Source organism: Rhinatrema bivittatum, chromosome 4 (assembly GCF_901001135.1).
Source record: "Rhinatrema bivittatum chromosome 4, aRhiBiv1.1, whole genome shotgun sequence".
Classification (NCBI taxonomy): Eukaryota; Metazoa; Chordata; class Amphibia; order Gymnophiona; family Rhinatrematidae; genus Rhinatrema; species Rhinatrema bivittatum.
In genome coordinates this window covers 123,935,791-123,955,286 of record NC_042618.1, presented here as the reverse complement: position 1 = coordinate 123,955,286, position 19,496 = coordinate 123,935,791, and the positions used below count along the sequence as shown (strand labels likewise).

The 19,496-nt window shown below is 42.5% G+C and overlaps 1 protein-coding gene across 11 annotated transcripts in view; it reads left to right on the top strand.

Annotated features, from left to right (window-relative positions):
- The window catches only part of MTA1 (metastasis associated 1), an 885,916-nt gene that overhangs the window by 645,114 nt on the left and 221,306 nt on the right, over window positions 1-19,496 (top strand). For 8 of the 11 annotated variants that reach the window (XM_029598824.1, XM_029598815.1, XM_029598818.1 and 5 more), the window contains one exon: window positions 3,377-3,412. The exons of the other annotated variants lie outside the window; for them this stretch is intronic. In XM_029598824.1, the coding sequence (XP_029454684.1) occupies window positions 3,377-3,412 (36 nt within the window). The remainder of the gene's footprint in view (window positions 1-3,376; window positions 3,413-19,496) is intronic. 11 annotated transcript variants of the gene reach the window in all.

Below are 19,496 nucleotides of genomic sequence, written 5' to 3'. Positions count from 1 at the left end.
CAGTCTCTGGCCTGGTGGCAAAATCAGATCAATCTCCTCCAAGGCCTGCCCTTCCAGGCTCCAGACCCTCAAATAATTCTCACCACCGATGCTTCCAACCTCGGCTGGGGAGCCCATGTCGCCGATTTGCAGACACAAGGAACTTGATCTCCAGAGGAAGCCAAACACCAAATCAATTTCCTGGAGCTGCGAGCAATCAGATATGCTCTCAGGGTGTTTCAGGATCACCTTTCCAATCAGGTCATCCTGATTCAGACGGACAACCAGGTGGCCATGTGGTACATCAACAAACAGGGAGGGACGGGCTCCTACCTACTGTGTCAGGAAGCTGCACAGATATGGGCGGAGGCCCTCTCCCATTCAATGTACCTCAAGGACACCTACTTGCCGGGAGTGGACAATGTGTTGGCGGACAACTAAGTCACGCTTTCAATCCGCACGAGTGGTCCCTCAACCCCACAGTAGCAGACTCAATATTCCAACATTGGGGTTATTCTTGCATAGACCTCTTTGCGTCACCTCAAAACCGCAAAGTAGAGAACTTTTGCTCTCACTCGCAGCCAACACTCTCAGCCAAGAGATGCGTTCTCCTCCCTCTCATGGGCAACCGGTCTCCTATATGCATTCCCTCCACTTCCACTTCTATCAAAGACTCTCGTGAAGTTATGTCAGGACAAGGGATGCATGATCCTGATAGCACCTCACTGGCCTCGCCAAGTGTGGTTTCCAGTTCTTCAGGATTTCTCCATTCGCAGGCACATTCCCTTGGGAACGGACCCGCTTCTAATCACTCAGAACGACGGGTGCCTACGCCACCCCAATCTTCAAGCTTTGTCCCTGATGGCCTGGATGTTGAAAGGTTAATTCTTCAGCCACTTAACCTTTCGGAGCCAGTTTCCTGATTGCTTCACGGAAGCCTTCCATGAGAAAGTCTTACCTCTGCAAATGGAACAGGTTTAAATCATGGTGTTCTTCTCAATCCTTTGATCCCTTTACCTGTTCCACCAAGACGTTTCTAGACTATCTATGGCACTTGTCAGAATCAGGTCTAAAAACTTCCTCCATCAGAATGCATGTCACTGCGGTGGCCGCCTTCCATAAAGGTGTCGGGGACGTTCCTATTTTGGTACAACCCCTCGTAACACGTTTTCTGAAAGGCTTGCTTCACCTCAAGCCTCCATTGCCTCCTCCGGCCCCTTCTTGGAACCTCAATCTGATTTTGGGCCAGCTCATGAAACCATCATTCGAGTCTCTCCAATCCTGTGATCTTCGCTTTCTCACATGGAAAGTGATTTTTCTTTTGGCAATAACATCTGCTCGCAGAGTTAATGAGTTACAGGCCCTAGTTACCTCTCTGCCTTACACTAAACTTCTGCAGGACCGGGCAGTACTCCGCACTCACCCTAAGTTCTTACCTAAGGTAGTATTGGAGTTTCACATTAATCAATCCATTTTACTACCTATCTTCTTTCCCAGGTCCCACTCCAATCCAAGAGAACAGGCTCTGCATACCCTTCACTTTAAACAGGCTCTAGCGTTCTGTCTAGACCGTACAGCTGCCCACAGGAAAAGCACAAAGAAACAAACCTAAAACTGATCCAATATTGCAGTAGCGCTGAAACTGATCCAATATTGCAGTAGTACTCAATTGTTTGTCTCTTTCCATTCCATCAAATTGGGGCAGCATGTGGGTAAGCAGACTCTCTCCTCCTGGTTAGCGGACTGCATATCTTTTTGCTATCAGCAAGCAGGCATTCCACTTCAAGACCGTGTTAAAGCACACTCTGTGAGGGCCATGGCGACGTCAGTAGCACACTACGCTTGGTGCCGCTTCCTGACATTTGCAGGGCTGCTACCTGGAGTTCTCTCCATACCTTTACAGCCCATTATTGTTTAGACAAGGCCGGAAGACAAGATTCCATCTTCTGCCAGTCTGTCTTGCGCAACATTTTCACAACTTGACTTACCAACACCCTTCCACCTGCCCGTTAGGGTTCAGGATGCCCTCTACCAAATTTCACCCCAGTCCTTGTGCCTATTGCACATCTTGGGTACATTTGGTGCATTTCTCGGACATCCTCAGCTCTGTACTCACCCATATATGAGGACTACTATCCTGCTTGTCCTGTGAGAAAGCAAATGTTGCTTACCTGGAACAGGTGTTCTCACAAGACAGCAGGATGTTAGTCCTCACGAAACCTGCCCGCCACCCCGCAGTGTTGGCTTTGTTACGTTTTCTTATTTTATTTTTTGGCACTTCCTGTAGCTTTAAACAAGACTGAAGGGGGTCCCTGCTGGCTGCAGGTTTAGTGTCATGCTGGGCATGCCCAGTAGGTGCCAGTCAAAGTTCTAGAAACTTTGACAATAGTGTTCTGTGATTGGGCTCCATCCTGTGATGTCACCCATATGTGAGGACTAACATCCTGCTGTCCTGTGAGAACACCTGTTACAGGTAAGCAACATTTGCTATATCACCCATCTGTGACCTGTGGGGGTAATTCCTCCATCTTCAGAGAACATCTGTTACAGGTAAGCAGTTTTGCTTTATTTTAGTAAGAAAATATTTTACTTCATACAGTTTATAAAATATAAAATGTTTTTTTCATAATTAAAAGATAAAATACATAGGGTTACATTTATGCAAAGTATAAATTACATGTGCAGAATTTGTATAATTACAGAACAATGTGCTTTATTGAATAAAGCTTTCTTTTCCAGAGGCACAGGATGAGCAGTCTCTAAATAAGACCAAATATCTCATATATCGTCTTAATATTCTCCCTCCTATTTTACATATATTCAATTTTTTTGCTCATGTCTGCAACTTGTATTTATCTCACAATATTTATTATGTGTTTTTGATTATATAAGTATTCCATTGTTCTTTAGATTTAACTAACTTATTTTCAAATATCTTGATAATCTCCCTCCTATTTTACATATCTTCAGTTTTTTGTTCGTTTTGTACAATATTTTAACCCTCAATATTTAGTATGTGTTTTGATTATACCAGTATCCCAATTGTTCATTAGATCTAATTAGCTTGTTTACTATTATCTCAACTGTTCAATTGTAAAGCGCCGTTGCTATCCGTTATGTTAAATGGAAAACGATATGATGTTTCTAAACGAATGTCGGTATAAAAAAGATGCAAATAAAATAAATAAATAAAATATATCATGTAATTTATAGCAACTGTCTTATTTTTTAAGCTGAAGACAATTGTATTAATGCTTTTATTTGTTAGTTTCATGGTAATAAATATGCTAAATGCCTTTATATAATTATTTTTTTCTTTCTCATCTAACATTTTATAAGAATAATTTCAAGACTGATTAATGTAGTATTTTTTTCTCTCTTTATTGTGCTCTGCCAGGCAACATGAAGAAACGCCTTTTGATGCCTAGCAGGGGTAAGACCTCTAAGCTGTAGTCAGCTTTTGCTAGGAGAGTGTGGTTTAGTTTCTGTTTTTTTGGCTTCTATAGTTGGCTTGTCTGTGCTTTGTGGCTATTAGTGCTTTGTGTTGGTGGCTAAATGTTCTATGGACAATATCTGTATTGATGGGTCCACACTAATGTAAACACTCACACACCATGCACCAGTAGTGGTAGAATATAGCCTCAAGATTACATTGTTCATCCATATCAAAGCCAGTTTGATGCTAAAATTCTGCCGTGCTGCAGCCTTGTCTAAAATTGGGTGAGCAAGCTTATAGTTTGAGGAATGGAATTAGTAGCATGAGAAATTTGATGAAAAGAACTTTGCATATGTGTGTTCTCAAAATTTTATTTTTTTTATTTTTAAAATTTGTATTTCGCTGATCTACAAATCTCAGCAGGTAATAGCATATATAATATAAAGAGTCATTAAGAAAAAATAACAAAACCATATGACACAAATACTAGTAATTTAGCAAATACAATATAACATTTGACAGTTTAAAAGCAGTGCAGCTCTGCAACAGTGTTACTAAATTCCAAGCAGTTATAATAGCATGAGTCCCATGCCCCTAACCTGGAGTTGAAAAAGAAGGATGGTCATTAGAGAAGGCCAAAGCAAACAGGTGATATGATACTATTGGAATCATGTTGTCAGATGTTTGGAACTTCCCTCCAAAAAGGACAAGAATGTAGTCAGAGGAGACCAGGTGTCTTGGTATGCAGCAGCTTGAGAAATAAGTTCACCGTGCACCATGGCTGTTCCCCCAAGGGTTAAGCCCACACGTGCAGGCTGCAGCTGTGACTTCATGGTTTATGGAATCCCTAAAGGAGCAGATGGCCTTAGGCATTGGGCCTAGGCATAGATTAGGAAAATCTGGCATGGATCAGAAATTGAGGCCAGTTGGATAGTGTTTTCCCAATCAAGGCTTCAGAAGACTGTTTGGACAAGTGTGATTGTGTCACGAGAGTGCAGCTTCTAAATCAGGAAATATACCCAAAGATGGTTCATTTGGCAGCTTCTAGGAGTACAGATTGCCCTTATGAAATAGACTAGATAATTACTGCCAAGGTGTTCCAAGTTCTCAAAATATCTATACATCTATTATTGCTCCATAAATGCCCCAAAACTGAAATTGCTGCATCTCAACTGAACTTGTCTTTGTAATCTAAGTATCCCAGAAATATTCTTTATTAATTCAGACCTTTATACTAGTTTTGAAAAAATATAATTGCTATTTAAACTGTATTAGCAACATTATGAAATATTTGCAATGTCTCAAAATTGGTGTTTTAATTTAACAAGTCAGCCACACTTCATCTTTCCCTGTTGGGTTTTCACCTCAATCAAACAAGTTGTTTGCCCCTTACAGCTTGTAGCTGTCATATGGGAATGCTCACTTGAATTTATTAATTCAGGAAATGTACATCTGGAGTTCAAGCAGAAGAGTCTAAAATATGAGCTGAATTCATGGCTCCAGATTCCCCTTTCACTATTGCATCTGCATCAGGATAGTACATTTTTCTAAAAAGAAAGGTGTCAGTATTCAGATGCAAAACTGTCCTTTACTGGAACTGGGGGAAAACTGGGGCAACTGCTCCACCCCCTGCAACTGGCTGCTGGGTTCAATCACAACATGATCATCCCCTTTCCCATCCTACCATCAACAAGAGGCATACAAGTGCAGCACTTTTACCTGCTGGTACCTCCTTTGCTGCCATCATGGCACGGAAGTAGCACCAGTGAGGGAAGGGAGAGCAAGACACCACTGGTGTTTTCCCCTTTCTCCCCTCCCTCCCCTACTGGCGCTTTGCTCAGATTTAGATTCAAGAAACTTTGTCATAACAAAATTTGTGCATGTGTTGCCAAAATATATGAAATGGTTAAAAGGCGAAAAAAAGAAAAAATACATAATGTTAATAGTAATTAAAATTACAGGGAAGGAATGGCTAATAGGGGATTACCAGATTCTGATGCTGTTCTTTAAATTCCTGGTCATAGCCTACAGGGCTGGTGCCTCCTCTGTTGGCCTGTGCCCTATGGAGAACAGCTGTCTGCTTCCTGCTCTGTCCAGCTCCTTCCCTCCTAGGCAACAGCCTGAAGAGATCAGGAAGAGAGAGCTGAAACTGGAGTAGACAGAGCAGAGAAAAGCTACTCTGCTCCCTAATCCAGCACCTTCCCTCCTGTCATTTCAAAGTTGCTGATGCAGAGAGGAAAAAAAAAGTGCTGATGTGCCCAAAGTAAAAAAGCCCTTCAGCAGAGTGTATAAGAGATTCAGTGCTTTTTTTCTCAAGGTCAGAAGGGATCACTTTTGAAATAGTATAGATTGCTCCTTTTCCATGTTCAGAATGTCACCTCCATGACTGTCCTAGCTATAATTCATTAATGATCTAAGAAATCAAGATTGCTGGAAAACCCAGATCTTCCTTGTAAGAACAAGTTATTTCAATTCTTAGCCTAATCTGCTAGCCTTGGCACTGTATTTACATAAGATTAGCTTGTAAAAATGATATTGAACAGACAGTGTTAGAAAGGAGCAGAAAAACTGTTCCTCTAAAAGTCATGGGTATTCTCCCAGGACAAGCAGGATGACGTCACATGTGGGTGACGTCACTGGACATAGCCCTATCACGGAAAACTTTTCTGTCAAAGTTTCTAGAACTTTTGACTGGCACACTGAGCATGCCCAGCATGCCATGATCCCTGTATCCACAGGGGTCTCCCTTCAGTCTCTTTTTTTCCGTGCTGCAGTTTGCCTCACATTTAGGAAATCTGTGAGATTTTTCTCACAACTTATCCTCACAGAAACACTTGAAATTTGACTTCACAAATAAATTCCCTACACGGGTCTCCCTTTGCGTACATTTCATCGACGCTCGGTGAGTACAATGCCCTGTTTTCCCGTCGGTTCCTGTCACCTCACTATTAGTTCCCCCTGGTTACCAACCAAATTGCGGCCCTCTTTTCTCCCTATGTCTATCACCCTCGGTCCGCCCCACGATGCCTGCGTGTGTCCTTGCTGCGATCTTCCATTGGGGCTTGAGAGATTGGGACATCCACGGTTCCCATTGCCGCCATCGATGCCGTCCATTCCTCTGCCGATGCCTCCGTCGATGCTGCCATAGACACCTCCATCGATGCCCTCAACTAAAGAAAATGCTCCAACCAGAGCCCCGTGCAATTCTTGGATGAGAAACAATACCAGGAGCAGTAGAGGCACGGTGACCGTCCATCACCAATGCCATCCGGGACAGTAAGGGCATCTTCCTCGGTGCTGGAGAATGACCGGGCCGAGCACCGGAAACATCGTCACTGCCACGGTAACCGTCCATTACTGACACCATTCTGGACATCGGTGCAGTTTCCTCAGTGTTGGAGAATGACCAGGCCGAGCACCGAGGGAAACATAGTCGCCGGCACTGACGTGGTTCCGCGTTCGGTGCCGGCACTGATACCGCACCGGCATCAATGTTCATTGAGCCAGTTGCAAAGCGGGCCCAAGTACAAGAGTCTCCATACTCCTCTGCACCCGAGGCACCGAGGCATTCCCCACCGACATTGGTGCCAGGTACTCAGCCACCACAAATTCATGTGGAACTGCCAGTAACGCCTAGCCTGTCTCCCCCTGTAGCTGCGCTACCTACACTTCCAGGAAGGAGCTGGATGTCCTCGTTCGTGAGGCTGTCCTCGATGCCTTCCGGAATCTACTAACACCGGAGCCATCGATATTTGCACCATTGTGGCACCGGCTAGTTGTGGCATCTACTAACGACAGCCTAAGTCATCGATGCCAACTTGTCCTTCTGAGCCTCCATGGACCCTATACATATCCCGGGATCCTCGAACAGCAATGGGCACTCTAATCCTGCTTCGGCACCGATCCCATCGAGACCTAAGTAAAGGACGTGTCTGAAACCATTCCTTTCGACCTGGTCACTAAAAAGGACCAGAAGTTTTTGGGAGGATCTAGGTCGTAACTTCTTCCAAGAGCTATATTGATGTCACATATTGCTGTTTACCAGCAATATTTGACACAACTCCAAGGGAACCTCTCTGCCATCCACATGAATTTCAAACAACATGTGATTGCTTAGAAACGTCCTCCCGTTGCCAGCAACAAGACTCAGTGCTTGATGGTGAACCTGGCTTACGGCCCCTGATTTACCGCCCAAAGTCCAAGATAAACTAGCTGATCTGCCATGCACCGCAGATAATCTCTTCGTGCATAAGGTCCAGCAAACAGTGGCTTAATTGCAAGACCCTGCGACAGCTCTCTACGTTTCTTACACAGCAAAGAGGGATGCTAGAAGGACCTTTTACCACTCACACGTGAGACCAACTGATATCCAGATCACACCAGCTCCACCAGTCGGGCAAGCTCCTGGATTTTCAACCTTGCCAGAGAACAGAACAGCCATCCCACTGAGGACCAGGGCTCGGGATACCGTTCCCCGGACGCAACAAGGCAAAGGATTTTGATCCCGCTATTTTTTACTTTCAAAGAAAATAGGCGACCTCCGCCCATCCTGGACCTCAGAAATCTCAACAAATTTCTTCAGAAAGAAAAGTTCAGAATGGTGTGTCTCGGCACCATGCTTCCCTTACTACAAGACGGGGGTTGCCTCTATTCTCTGGACTTTCTATAGGGCTTCATAGTGAGTCAATAACATTTTCAATACCAAGTTCTGCCATTCGAACTAGCTTCGACAACTTGTGTATTTTACCAAATGCCTAGCAGTGACTGCCGCTCATCTACAAAGAACAGCAGCATTCACGTGTTTCTTTACCTGGACGACTGCCTAATAAGGAGTCAATCCAAACAAGGAGCTCTAAATTCTCTCAAGACTCACTATAAATCTACTACATTTGACTGGGAATTCTGATCAACTACCATAAATCCCATATGCAGTAGATCTGGGCACTACAGTCACAACGGCCTTCCTGCCCAACAACCGTGCAGACATCCTATCAAATTGTCCACATCTCTGCACTCATGTAACATAGCCTCAGCCCATCAATTCTTTCATTGCTGGGCCACATGGTTTCCACGATCCATGTCACTCTTATGGCCAGACTAGCCATGAGAAAAACTCAGTGGATTTTAAAATTTCAGTGGCTCTAAGCCGTTCAACCGCTTTCGTCCCTGATCCATATCACTGATCCAGTACCAAATCCTCAGATGATCTTGGTCATGGTCACATCCAACTTGGGTTGGAGAGCTTGTGTCAACACCCTCCAAACCCAACATGCGTCGACTCCATGAAAAGCTCCATGAAAAGTCTCAGATCAACTTCCTGGAGCTTCATGAAAAGTCTCAGATCAACTTCCTGGAGCTTCGAGCCATGCGTTATGCCATTTATGCCTTCAAACACTGTCTCTCACACAAAACTTTGTGGATACAGACAGACAACATAGTGGCAATGTAGTACTCGAACAAACAGGGACGCACGGATTCTTATCTGCTCTGTCAAGAAGCCTCGCAGTTCTGGGCCTGGGCCCTTGTACACTCCATGCATCTCCAGGCCACTTATCTAACAGGCATATCGAACATACTAACAGACCATTTCAATCGACGTTTCCATCCCCACAAGTGGTCTCTGAATCCATGTGTAGCGAGCAAAATCTTCTAGCGCTACGGTCAACCAACCATCGACCTCTTGCGTCCAAATCGAACCACAGAGTGGACAGATTCTGCTCCCTACACAGGCATCGAAATGCATTAGCAATGGGTGCCTTTGCCCGCCCCTGCAACAAAGGCCTCTTATGTGCGTCTCTTCTGATACCGCTCATAGCCAAAACTCCTGTGAAGCTATAGCAGGCCAGGTTTTCAATGATTCTCATAACCCCATACTGGCCTCGACAAGTATGCTTCCCCATACTTCTCAACCTATCACTCCAGGAACCAAATTCTCCTGCCCACAGGTCAATCTCTTATCACAGACTCACTGATATTCTCAGGTACTTGTAGCTTCACGACAACCTTCCACACGTAAATCTTGCCATTTGAAATGGGCAAGATTTACCAAATGGTGTGCACAAAAAGGTATTGGGCCCCTTTTTTTCCTGCCCCACTCCATCTCTATTAGGCTATCTAGATTACCTTTCGGATTCTGGTCCCCAGACATCCTCCGCAAGGGTACACCTCAGTTCCATCTCAGCATACCACCAGGGAGTAGGGGATGCCCTATTAACGGCTCAACCCCTTATGAGTTGGCTTATCATGGGTTTTCTACAATTTAAGCCTCCTCTACGATCACCGGTTATGGAATGGGGCCTAAATGTAATGCTTACAAGGCTCATGCGTTCCCCGTTTGAGCCTTTGCATTCCTATAACATTAAAATTCTAACATGGAAAATTCTTTTCCTCGTAGCCATCACCTCTGCTAAAAGGGTCAGTGAGTTACAAGCCCTTGTTGCATACTCACCCGACACTAGGTTCCTCCGTGACCGACTGGTCCTTCGTTCTCACCCTAAATTTCTTCTTAAGATGGACACAGCCTCTCACCTTACTCAGTCTATAGTCTGCCCACTATTTCCCAAGGCCTCTCTCTCACCAGGGCGAGAGGGTTTTGACACCTTGGACTGTAAGTGTACACTTGCAATGTATCTAGTCCGCACTGCACTCCATAGGAAATCCATCCAACTCTTTGCTTCTTTGACAAAGACAAGCTGGGAGTTGCAGTGGGCAAACAAACTCTCTCCAACTGACTACAGACTGTATCGAATTCTGCTATGAGGAAACAGGCCTTCCTCTCCAGGGGCGAGTGCAGGCACATTTTGTAAGGGCCAGTTGCCGACATTTGCTAGGCTGCAACATGGAGCTCTCTTCACACATTCGCAGCCCTCTACTGCTTAGAAAAGTAAGTCCATCAAGACTCTGCCTTTGGCCAATCTGTCTTGAAAAACTTCGTTCCAGTATAATCCCCAATTCCTTTCACAACCACCTGTTGTGATTTCAGGCTGCCTCATCATTGCCAATAGCACCCCAATTATTGTGCCTGCTGCACAAGTTGTCTGCTATTGGCCTGTTGTAATAGGAGTCAGCCTGTAGCTTGCTAATCACCCACATGTGAGGGCTACCATCCTGCTTGTCCTGGGAGAAAGCAGAGTTGCTTAGAGTGTTCTCCCAGGACAGCAGGATGAAGTCCTCACAAAACCCACCCGCCACCCCGTGGAGTTGGGACCGAAACGTTTTATTATTTTATTTTTTTGCTCGCGCTTTTTGCTACAAACGAGACTGAAGGGAGACCCCTGTGGACACAGGGATCATGGCATGCTGGGTATGCTTAGTGTGCCAGTCAAAAGTTCTAGAAACTTTGACAGAAACGTTTTCCATGATAGGGCTCCATCCAGAGACGTCACACACATGTGAGGACTACATCCTGCTGTCCTGGGAGAAAACCTGTTACAGGTAAGCAACTCTGCTTAATTTTTGAAGTCACGGGTATAATAGTTAATTCTCCAAAGGGTTGCTTGTACTTGGAATGCATTAATAACTAATCTCTGAACAAAATTCTACTTAAACCTTATGTATTTATTTTGCATTGATAGAATCTTGTTCTGTTTGAATTTATTAGATCCTTTTTGATTTTCATCCAAACTTTATAATATATTGTTTATCACCACAGTCATTTCCACAGCACCAAATTATGGCAACAAGCAGATATGATTTGAACTGAAAGTACAAGATCCTAGGATTCATCTCTATATGTTTGACCACTGACTTATGAACGCGTGACAACAGGAAAAATGTTGGATTCATTAAGGACACTAAGGCCTAGATTTACCAATGTCGCAGGGCTCCCTTAATCGCGCGCTTACGGGGGGCTGGGGGTGAAGCGGGGGCGGGCCTGCGATAGCCGGCAGCGATCGCACCCAATAGCGCTATCATAAAAGGTCGTGCTATTGGGTGCAAAATGGGCAGCGAAAAGGCTCCTTACGTTTTCGCTGTCCATGCTGTCTTCGTGGCATCCACCCTGACTCCTCCTCTTCCGGGGCAGACTCCGCCCCCTTTTAGCTTTAGTAAATAACCCCCTAAGATAGAACTGCATCTTCTTTTTTTAGTCCAACCCACTTATCAAGGTTTCCTAGAAGTGGGGGAATTAAAGTAGAATATAAAATAGAGCAGGTAATTTTTTAAATAAGTATATATAGTTTTTTATTCGGAACATGAAGTGTTAATAAACATCACTACATAGGTCTCTTATTAAGAAATCTTAAAGTGGTGAGGAGCAGACATCTTCCTAATATATTTAGATGAGAAATAATTATTATAATATATTTTCTGTACTTTGCTATTTATAGAGGTCAAATGATCTTACAGCTTGAAAATTTGGAAAATAATACATTGTAGATGGCCACCACATTATCACGTCAGAGTACAGGAGGATAGTTTATAGAAAATAGGAAACAAAAGTTGTAAGAATCCCTAACCTTATTCCTTAAGGAAAGACTTTTGATAAAAGTAAATGAAAACAACCTACAAACAAATTCAGTCCATGTTTGAAAAGCTAGAATGGACATGAATGGAACTTGTTTAGCTTCCTCGTATGCTTGTGTTGACCAAATCAAGAAAGGTATTGTCCATCTGCAACAATGAAAGTAGAAACTTCATATATTTATTTTATTTATTTCCAGGCTTTTCTATACCGCACATTCAAAAAACCCTGGTTAGAGTGGTTCACAACAGCATAAACAATGACTGCAAATATGTCCTTGTATGTGTTTTGTTCTGCATTGTGCATTCATATCTTATGAACTAGTGGCATATATATGCTTTACTCATGTAATCTAATTTCATAAAGAATTCCATACCACACACAGGATATTCAAAGATTTTTTTTAGCCTCATATAACAAATTTTATTTTTAATTGTTAAATTAATTTACCTGATTTCTGATCAAAAGAAACTGCTTAAAATATATGTATGGAGATTTTTTCAGTCCCATTCAAATGGTTAAAAAAAAGAAAGAAATGCAGGTGGTGTGCACATCAGTGTGGCTCAATGTAACAGAATAGAACTAAAACTCAAAGATGATTAAAATAGAACATTTTAATGAGACCTGGGTCTTTGCTAAAGTGACTCTTTCCATGTTAAATACTACTGCCTTATTCTATTAAAGATATAATTAATATTAGTTAGATATTGTAGTTTAGCACTAATACTCTTGCTAATTTTGTCGTTTGCACTCCATTGAAAGGGAAGAGACAATGTCAGATAATATTGATCTGTCCGTGTAAAATGTATGTAGAAACCAAAGAAAACTTCATACCTGAAATCACTGTGAGCATTTCAAATGACTCAATGCTCAATATAATCATAAGTCCCTTGGTTTTTAAAAATGTTTCAATTATGTTTCATTATGTTTCAAATGTCCATTATATCAGGAGGATATTTTTTTTTAAACTGCACCAGAATACTCACAGCCATACTCTGTAAACTGTTATTCTTTATCTTTATCTAACAAAACAAAATATATGTAATAACAAGCACTGTTCTGCAAGCACAAACAAAACTGTGAATTGAGAGCTCCTTCCTACTAAAGTATATATAACCAATGTAAAAAGTTACTAACAGCTTAGTCTGATCCAAAGTCATGGTATCAGCTTTTCTTGATGAGTGGCCATCCTCCATCATGTTTTATATCTTAAATCATGTGACTCCTGATGTCCAGTCGTAAGCTCTTATTGCATTTTAAATATATAGAGCCTTACCACATTAAATCACAAAATGCTGCTCCATTCAATATTATTTAATCCTGCAGGATATAATGTCCCCAGTTAAAAATCCAATATGTCTCCCTAAGATTTAATAAATGATAACAATCTCCCCTTTCCAGAGCACAGTAGTAGAATCAATGACCATCCATTGTAGATCTGAAAAACCATGTCCTTTATCCAACAGTGTTGGACCACAAGCACTTTAATTTTATCTATAGAAATGCAACTATGATGTTTGATTATATGAGTTTTAACAGTTCTCATGGTTCGCACCATGTATACTTTAGAACAGGGACATCAAATAACCATCTTAACAATCAAACATTGATTAATAGCCAGTTCCTATAAGGCTTTGCGTTCTTGCATATTTAGATCCAAACATGGACGAGACTGTGAATTCAGATTGAAACATGGACAAGAGTGTGGTTTCTTTATCTACTCCAAATCTCTTAAAACCAAATCTCAAAAAGTGCCAAATACAGAACCTGTCCAGTAAGCCTTTGACAAAACTACAAGAGCAAGTATTTGAATAGGTGATGATTGTTTGTCCTGACTCAGTTATATGTTCCTTTTAAATATCAAATTGATTTCTATCTGCGTTTTAGGTCTCTGCAGGTAAGCTTTATTTTTTGCAGATAAAACCTCAAGTATAAGAGTGGACTCCATGTTGAGACCTAAGTCACAGTGAGTTCCCCTGGGTCCAGTGGATCCGTATTTGGCCATTTTTAGAGGTTTGGTCTTACAGGATTTGGAGGAGATAAAGGAATCACAGTCTCATCCACTTTTTATTTTGAATACACAACACAAAGCCCTATAGGAATTTGCTAATGATGTTTGATTGTTAACGTGGCGCAATGGTGGTACAGAGTAAACAGTATATCACTAAGATTATGCATCAATTGTCTAAAGATATATATTATAAATAATTAACAGTGGATCGTACAAGGTTTGCAAGATATATTAAAGAGTGAATGATGTGGAATTTATAGGATATATCACAAAAAGTAGCAACTTTTTTGATGACAGCTAATCCTAGGATTCTAGTGTTATACACCATTCCTAAGGTTCATGCATCCTTATCCTCTTTCCTAGAAAGACCTATAGTATCAGCAAAGGGTTCTCATTTAGAGCCCCTGTCCATTTTTATGGATCATTTTTTTAAACTATTTGTACCTTATTCCAGGTCATATGTGCAAGATTCTTCATACATGTTAAGGATATTAGAGGGAATTCATAAGAACATGCTATACTGGGTCAGACCAAGGGTCCATCAAGTCCAGCATCCTGTTTCCAACAGTGGCCAATCCAGGCCATAAGAACCTGGCAAGTACCCAAAAACTAAGTCTATTCCATGTTACCATTGCTAGTAATAGCAGTGGCTATTTTCCAAGTCAACTCAATTAATAGCAGGTAATGGACTTCTCCTCCAAGAACCTATCCAATCCTTTTTTAAACACAGCTACACTAACTGCACTAACCACATCCTCTGGCAACAAATTCCAGAGTTTAATTGTGCGTTGACTGAAAAAGAACTTTCTCCAATTAGTTTTAAATGTGCCACACACTAACTTCATGGAGTGCCCCCTAGTCTTTCTATTATCCGAAAGAGTAGATAACTGATTCACATCTATCTGTTCTAGACCTCTCATGATTTTAAACACCTCTATCATATCCCCCCTCAGCCATCTCTTCTCCAAGTTGAAAAGTCCTAACTTCTTTAGTCTTTCCTCATAGGGGAGCTGTTCCATTCCCCTTATCATTTTGGTAGCCCTTCTCTTACCTTCTCCATCACAATTATATCTCTTTTGAGATTCGGCGACCAGAATTGTAGACAGTATTCAAGGTGCGGTCTCACCATGGAGCGATACAGAGGCATTATGACATTTTCCGTTTTATTCACCATTCCCTTTCTAATAATTCCCAACATTCTGTTTGCTTTTTTGACCTCCGCAGCACACTGAACCGACGATTTCAATGTGTTATCCACTACGACACCTAGATCTCTTTCTTGGGTTGTAGCACCTAATATGGAACCTAACATTGTGTAACTATAGCATGGGTTATTTTCCCTATATGCATTACCTTGCACTTATCCACATTAAATTTAATCTGCCATTTTGATGCCCAATTTTCCAGTTTCACAGGTCTTCCTGCAATTTATCACAATCTGCTTGTGATTTAACTTCTCTGATCAATTTTATATCATCTGCAAATTTGATAACCTCACTCGTCTTATTTCTTTCCAGATCATTTATAAATATATTGAAAAGTAAGGGTCCCAATACAGATCCCTGAGGCAATCCACTGCCCACTCCCTTCCACTGAGAAAATTGTCCATTTATTCCTACTCTGTTTCCTGTCTTTTAGACAGTTTGTAATCCACAAAAGGACATTGCCACCTATCCCATGACTTTTTACTTTTCCTAGAAGCCTCTCATGAGGAACTTTGTCAAACGCCTTCTGAAAATCCAAGTACACTACATCTACCGGTTCACCTTTACCCACATGTTTATTAACTCCTTTAAAAAAGTGAAGCAGATTTGTGAGGCAAGACTTGCCTTGGGTAAAGCCATGCTGACTTTGTTCCATTAAACCATGTCTTTCTATATGTTCTGTGATTTTGATGTTTAGAACACTTTCCACTATTTTTCCTGGCACTGAAGTCGGGCTAACCGGTCTGTAGTTTCCTGGATCGCCCCTGGAGCCCTTTTTAAATATTGGGGTTACATTAGCTATCTTCCAGTCTTCAGGTACAATGGATGATTTTAATGATAGGTTACAAATTTTTACTAATAGGTCTGAAATGTCATTTTTAGTTCCTTCAGAACTCTGGGGTGTATACCATCCAGTCCAGGTGACTTACTACTCTTCAGTTGTCAATCAGGTCTACCACATCTTCTAGGTTCACCGTGATTTGGTTCAGTCCATCTGAATCATTACCCATGAAAACCTTCTCCAGTACGGTACCTCCCCAACATCCTCTTCAGTAAACACCGAAGCAAAGAAATCATTTAATGTTTCCGCGATGGCTTTATCTTCTCTAAGTGCTCCTTTAACTCCTCGATCATCTAACGGTCCAACTGACTGCCTCACAGGCTTTCTGCTTCGGATATATTTTAAAAGGTTTTTGCTGTGAGTTTTTGCCTCTACGGCCAACTTCTTTTCAAATTCTCTCTTAGCCTGTCTTATCAATGTCTTACATTTAACTTGCCAACGTTTATGCATTATCCTATTTTCTTCTTTTGGATCCGTCTTCCAATTTTTTAATGAAGATCTTTTGGCTAAAATAGCTTCTTTCACCTCCCCTTTTAACCATGTCGGTAATTGTTTTGCCTTCTTTCCATCTTTCTTAATGATTCATCTTGTCATGTCTGTGTGTTGAATTATACTAATAAGTCATCTGTGATTGTTGCAAACATTGGTGGATTTTGGAGTTGCATCCTGTATTTAAAGATCCACTGATCATGGCTTGTGAAGGGGATGGAACCTCAAGGAAATGGTGGTAAAATCAGCTCTTTCCACACAGAACACAACACAGGGTCCCACTGAATTTGGACTTTATCCATACAGATCACGCTTGGTGTGTGAACAGTCCTTTATGAGAGTAGAATAGAAACATCCAGTCACTGGTCAAATAGTTCATTTATGGAGTAGAACATCATGTGAATCCACATTTGTTGTATATATTATTTGGTGCTCCTGTTCTAAAGTATCCATGGGGTGAACCATGAAAACTATTAAAAAGCATGTCATCAAACATATTCATTGCATTTCCATGGGTAAAATTCAAGCTCCCATGGTCTAGCATTTCTTGGATAAAAATCTTTTTTTTTTTTCAGGTTTACAATGGATGATCATTGATTTATTGCTATGCCTTGGAGAAGGGGGGGTCTTAGTATTATCAACATTTGTTAAATTTCAGGGAGATACATTGGATTTTTACATTGGGGACATTACATCCTGCAAGATTAAATGATACAGCATTTTGTGATTTAATGTGTGAAGGTTTATTATGCATTTTAAATGCAGTAAGAGGTAACATTTGGACATTGGAACTTAAGTGGTTTGATGTAAGATATAAAATGTGATGGCAGATGCCCATTTGTCAAGAAAGGTTGACCCCGTGATTTTGGAAGTAGATCAAGCTGCTGGTAACTTTATACATTAATTACATTAACTTGTGGATAGAATACCAGCTCGACCTGCCCTCCACCCTTGGATAAAATACACAAACATAGTAACTGGGATTATATAGGCCGCAGTTTATTACTACAACTAAACCCGAACCCTTACAAACTTAACTAAACTCAACCCAACTTCCCCCCCCCTCCCATTTTCTTCCCCTTTCTCCACCACCTTATCCCCAATGGTGAAGTAACAGCACCCACCCCCCACCCCGCTCACTCCTCCTCGTACCAGCGAGAGTAAGCTAATACCAAGAACCAGGCCCCGTAGTTCTTCGGTCCCCTGTGTAGCGGCCCCCCCCCCCCCCCCCTCGGCTACACAAGGCTTGTCCCCCCTCTGTAACCCCCCCCCCCCTACAAATTCCTCTTGGGCTCTGGGTTTTTTTGCTTCAACTGCGACAATTAACACAGCACACCAACCCATTGAACATTCCATACAAAGATAAAGGGAGGGAGGAAACAAGTCTTGTGTCTGCCTTCCTTTCGTGTTGCTGACCGTTGGCAGTGCTGCCAGCTCTCCTCATTCCGGTCCTTTAACTCTATTGGCTAATCTGCCCTCTCTTATCCTATTCTTATTGGCCTTCTTTCCCACCTTTCCTAGAAACCACCGCCCCCTGGGCGTCCCTTACCTTCGCTGATTCTCCCCAAGTTATACACGCCGCGCAAGACATGCTTGCCCGGCTCCTTTTTAATTTGTGGATAGAATACCAGCTCAACCTGCCCTCCACCCTTGAATAAAATACACAAACACAGTAACTGGGATTATATAAGCCACAGTTTATTACTGCAACTAAACCCGAGCCCTTACAAACTTAACTAAACCCAACTTCCCCCCCCCCTCCCATTTTCTTCCCCTTTCTCCACCACCGTATCCCCCAATGGTGACGTAACAGCACCCACCCCCCACCCTGCTCACTCCGCCTCGAACCAGTGAGAGTAAGCTAATACCGAGAACCAGGCACCATAGTTTCTTCGATCCCCCATGTAGCGGCCCCCCCCTGGCTACACGAGGCTTGCCCCCCTGCCCCCCTCTGTAAAACCCCCCTTATAAACTCCTCTTGGGCTCGGGTTTTTCCGCCACAAACAAGTTGAGCATCTCAACTTGTTCCCCCAAACTGTGGCTCTACGATTTGGCTATCTCCCTTTCCAACCCTTCCTGTATGGAGTTATTAAACAGGTCCATACCGATATCGGATAAATGCACCCCATCACCCGCGAATAACCCTGCTTCTTCCATCCACGTGTGCCTAATCCAAAATCCCCGCCCCATCCATTTACCCAATTGCCTATTCAGTTTCTTGACTCCTGTGTGCCAAATTACCTCCTCCCTGTTGCGTAAACGAATGATTGTCGGACCAACCGATGCGCATTCGTGGCCATCGTATCCACAGCTGGGAAAAGTCTTTTTTCATACAGGTAAGTAACTCCCTGCATGTTCTGTATCCAATGTTGTTCCCACTCAAGTGAATGATGAGAATATTGGGCACTCCCCACATATCAATCCTCTCGTATAGGAAAGGTAGGATTTCGTCCCAGATCATACCCCTTTTACTGAACCAAGCTAAATGCCATCCCTTCAAGTCTAACTCCAAATTCTCCCTGTAGGGACGTTTCAGCGCTCTTTTTTGCACCCTGTGGACATATGAATGGCACATTCTGTAAAATTCCTCTACCCCCGTCTTTCTGCAAAATAAATACAGATCGTTAATTTCACCCCCAACCCCCCATCCCGTTCCCATGAGGGCCTTTACGATCGAATATATGACCGAAACAAGTTTGACTGCCACCTCCCCAAACCCTTGATTCTGCTGACCGAGAGACCTGCCTCCGCTGCAGAGGTTGCCACCCCTATGCGAAAGGAATGTGAAATGTATGCCCGCACATCCCATCCCATCTTCCCAATAACCGCGCTCAACACTCTTCCAAATTGATAATGCGTCAGAGGACTCTCGTTCTCGTGTATCAAAAAGGCTCCTTCACGTTTGGGCCTAACTTCCATATACTTCTCGGCTAGCCACACCAGACTCACCTTTCTGTTCGCATCTCGCTCCAGCTTAATAACGGCTCCTTTACCCCCTTGGTCAATTTTTGACTTTGCAATGAAGAGTCTTACTCAGACTCCAGCAACTGTACAAACTGACATTTGAGACCAAC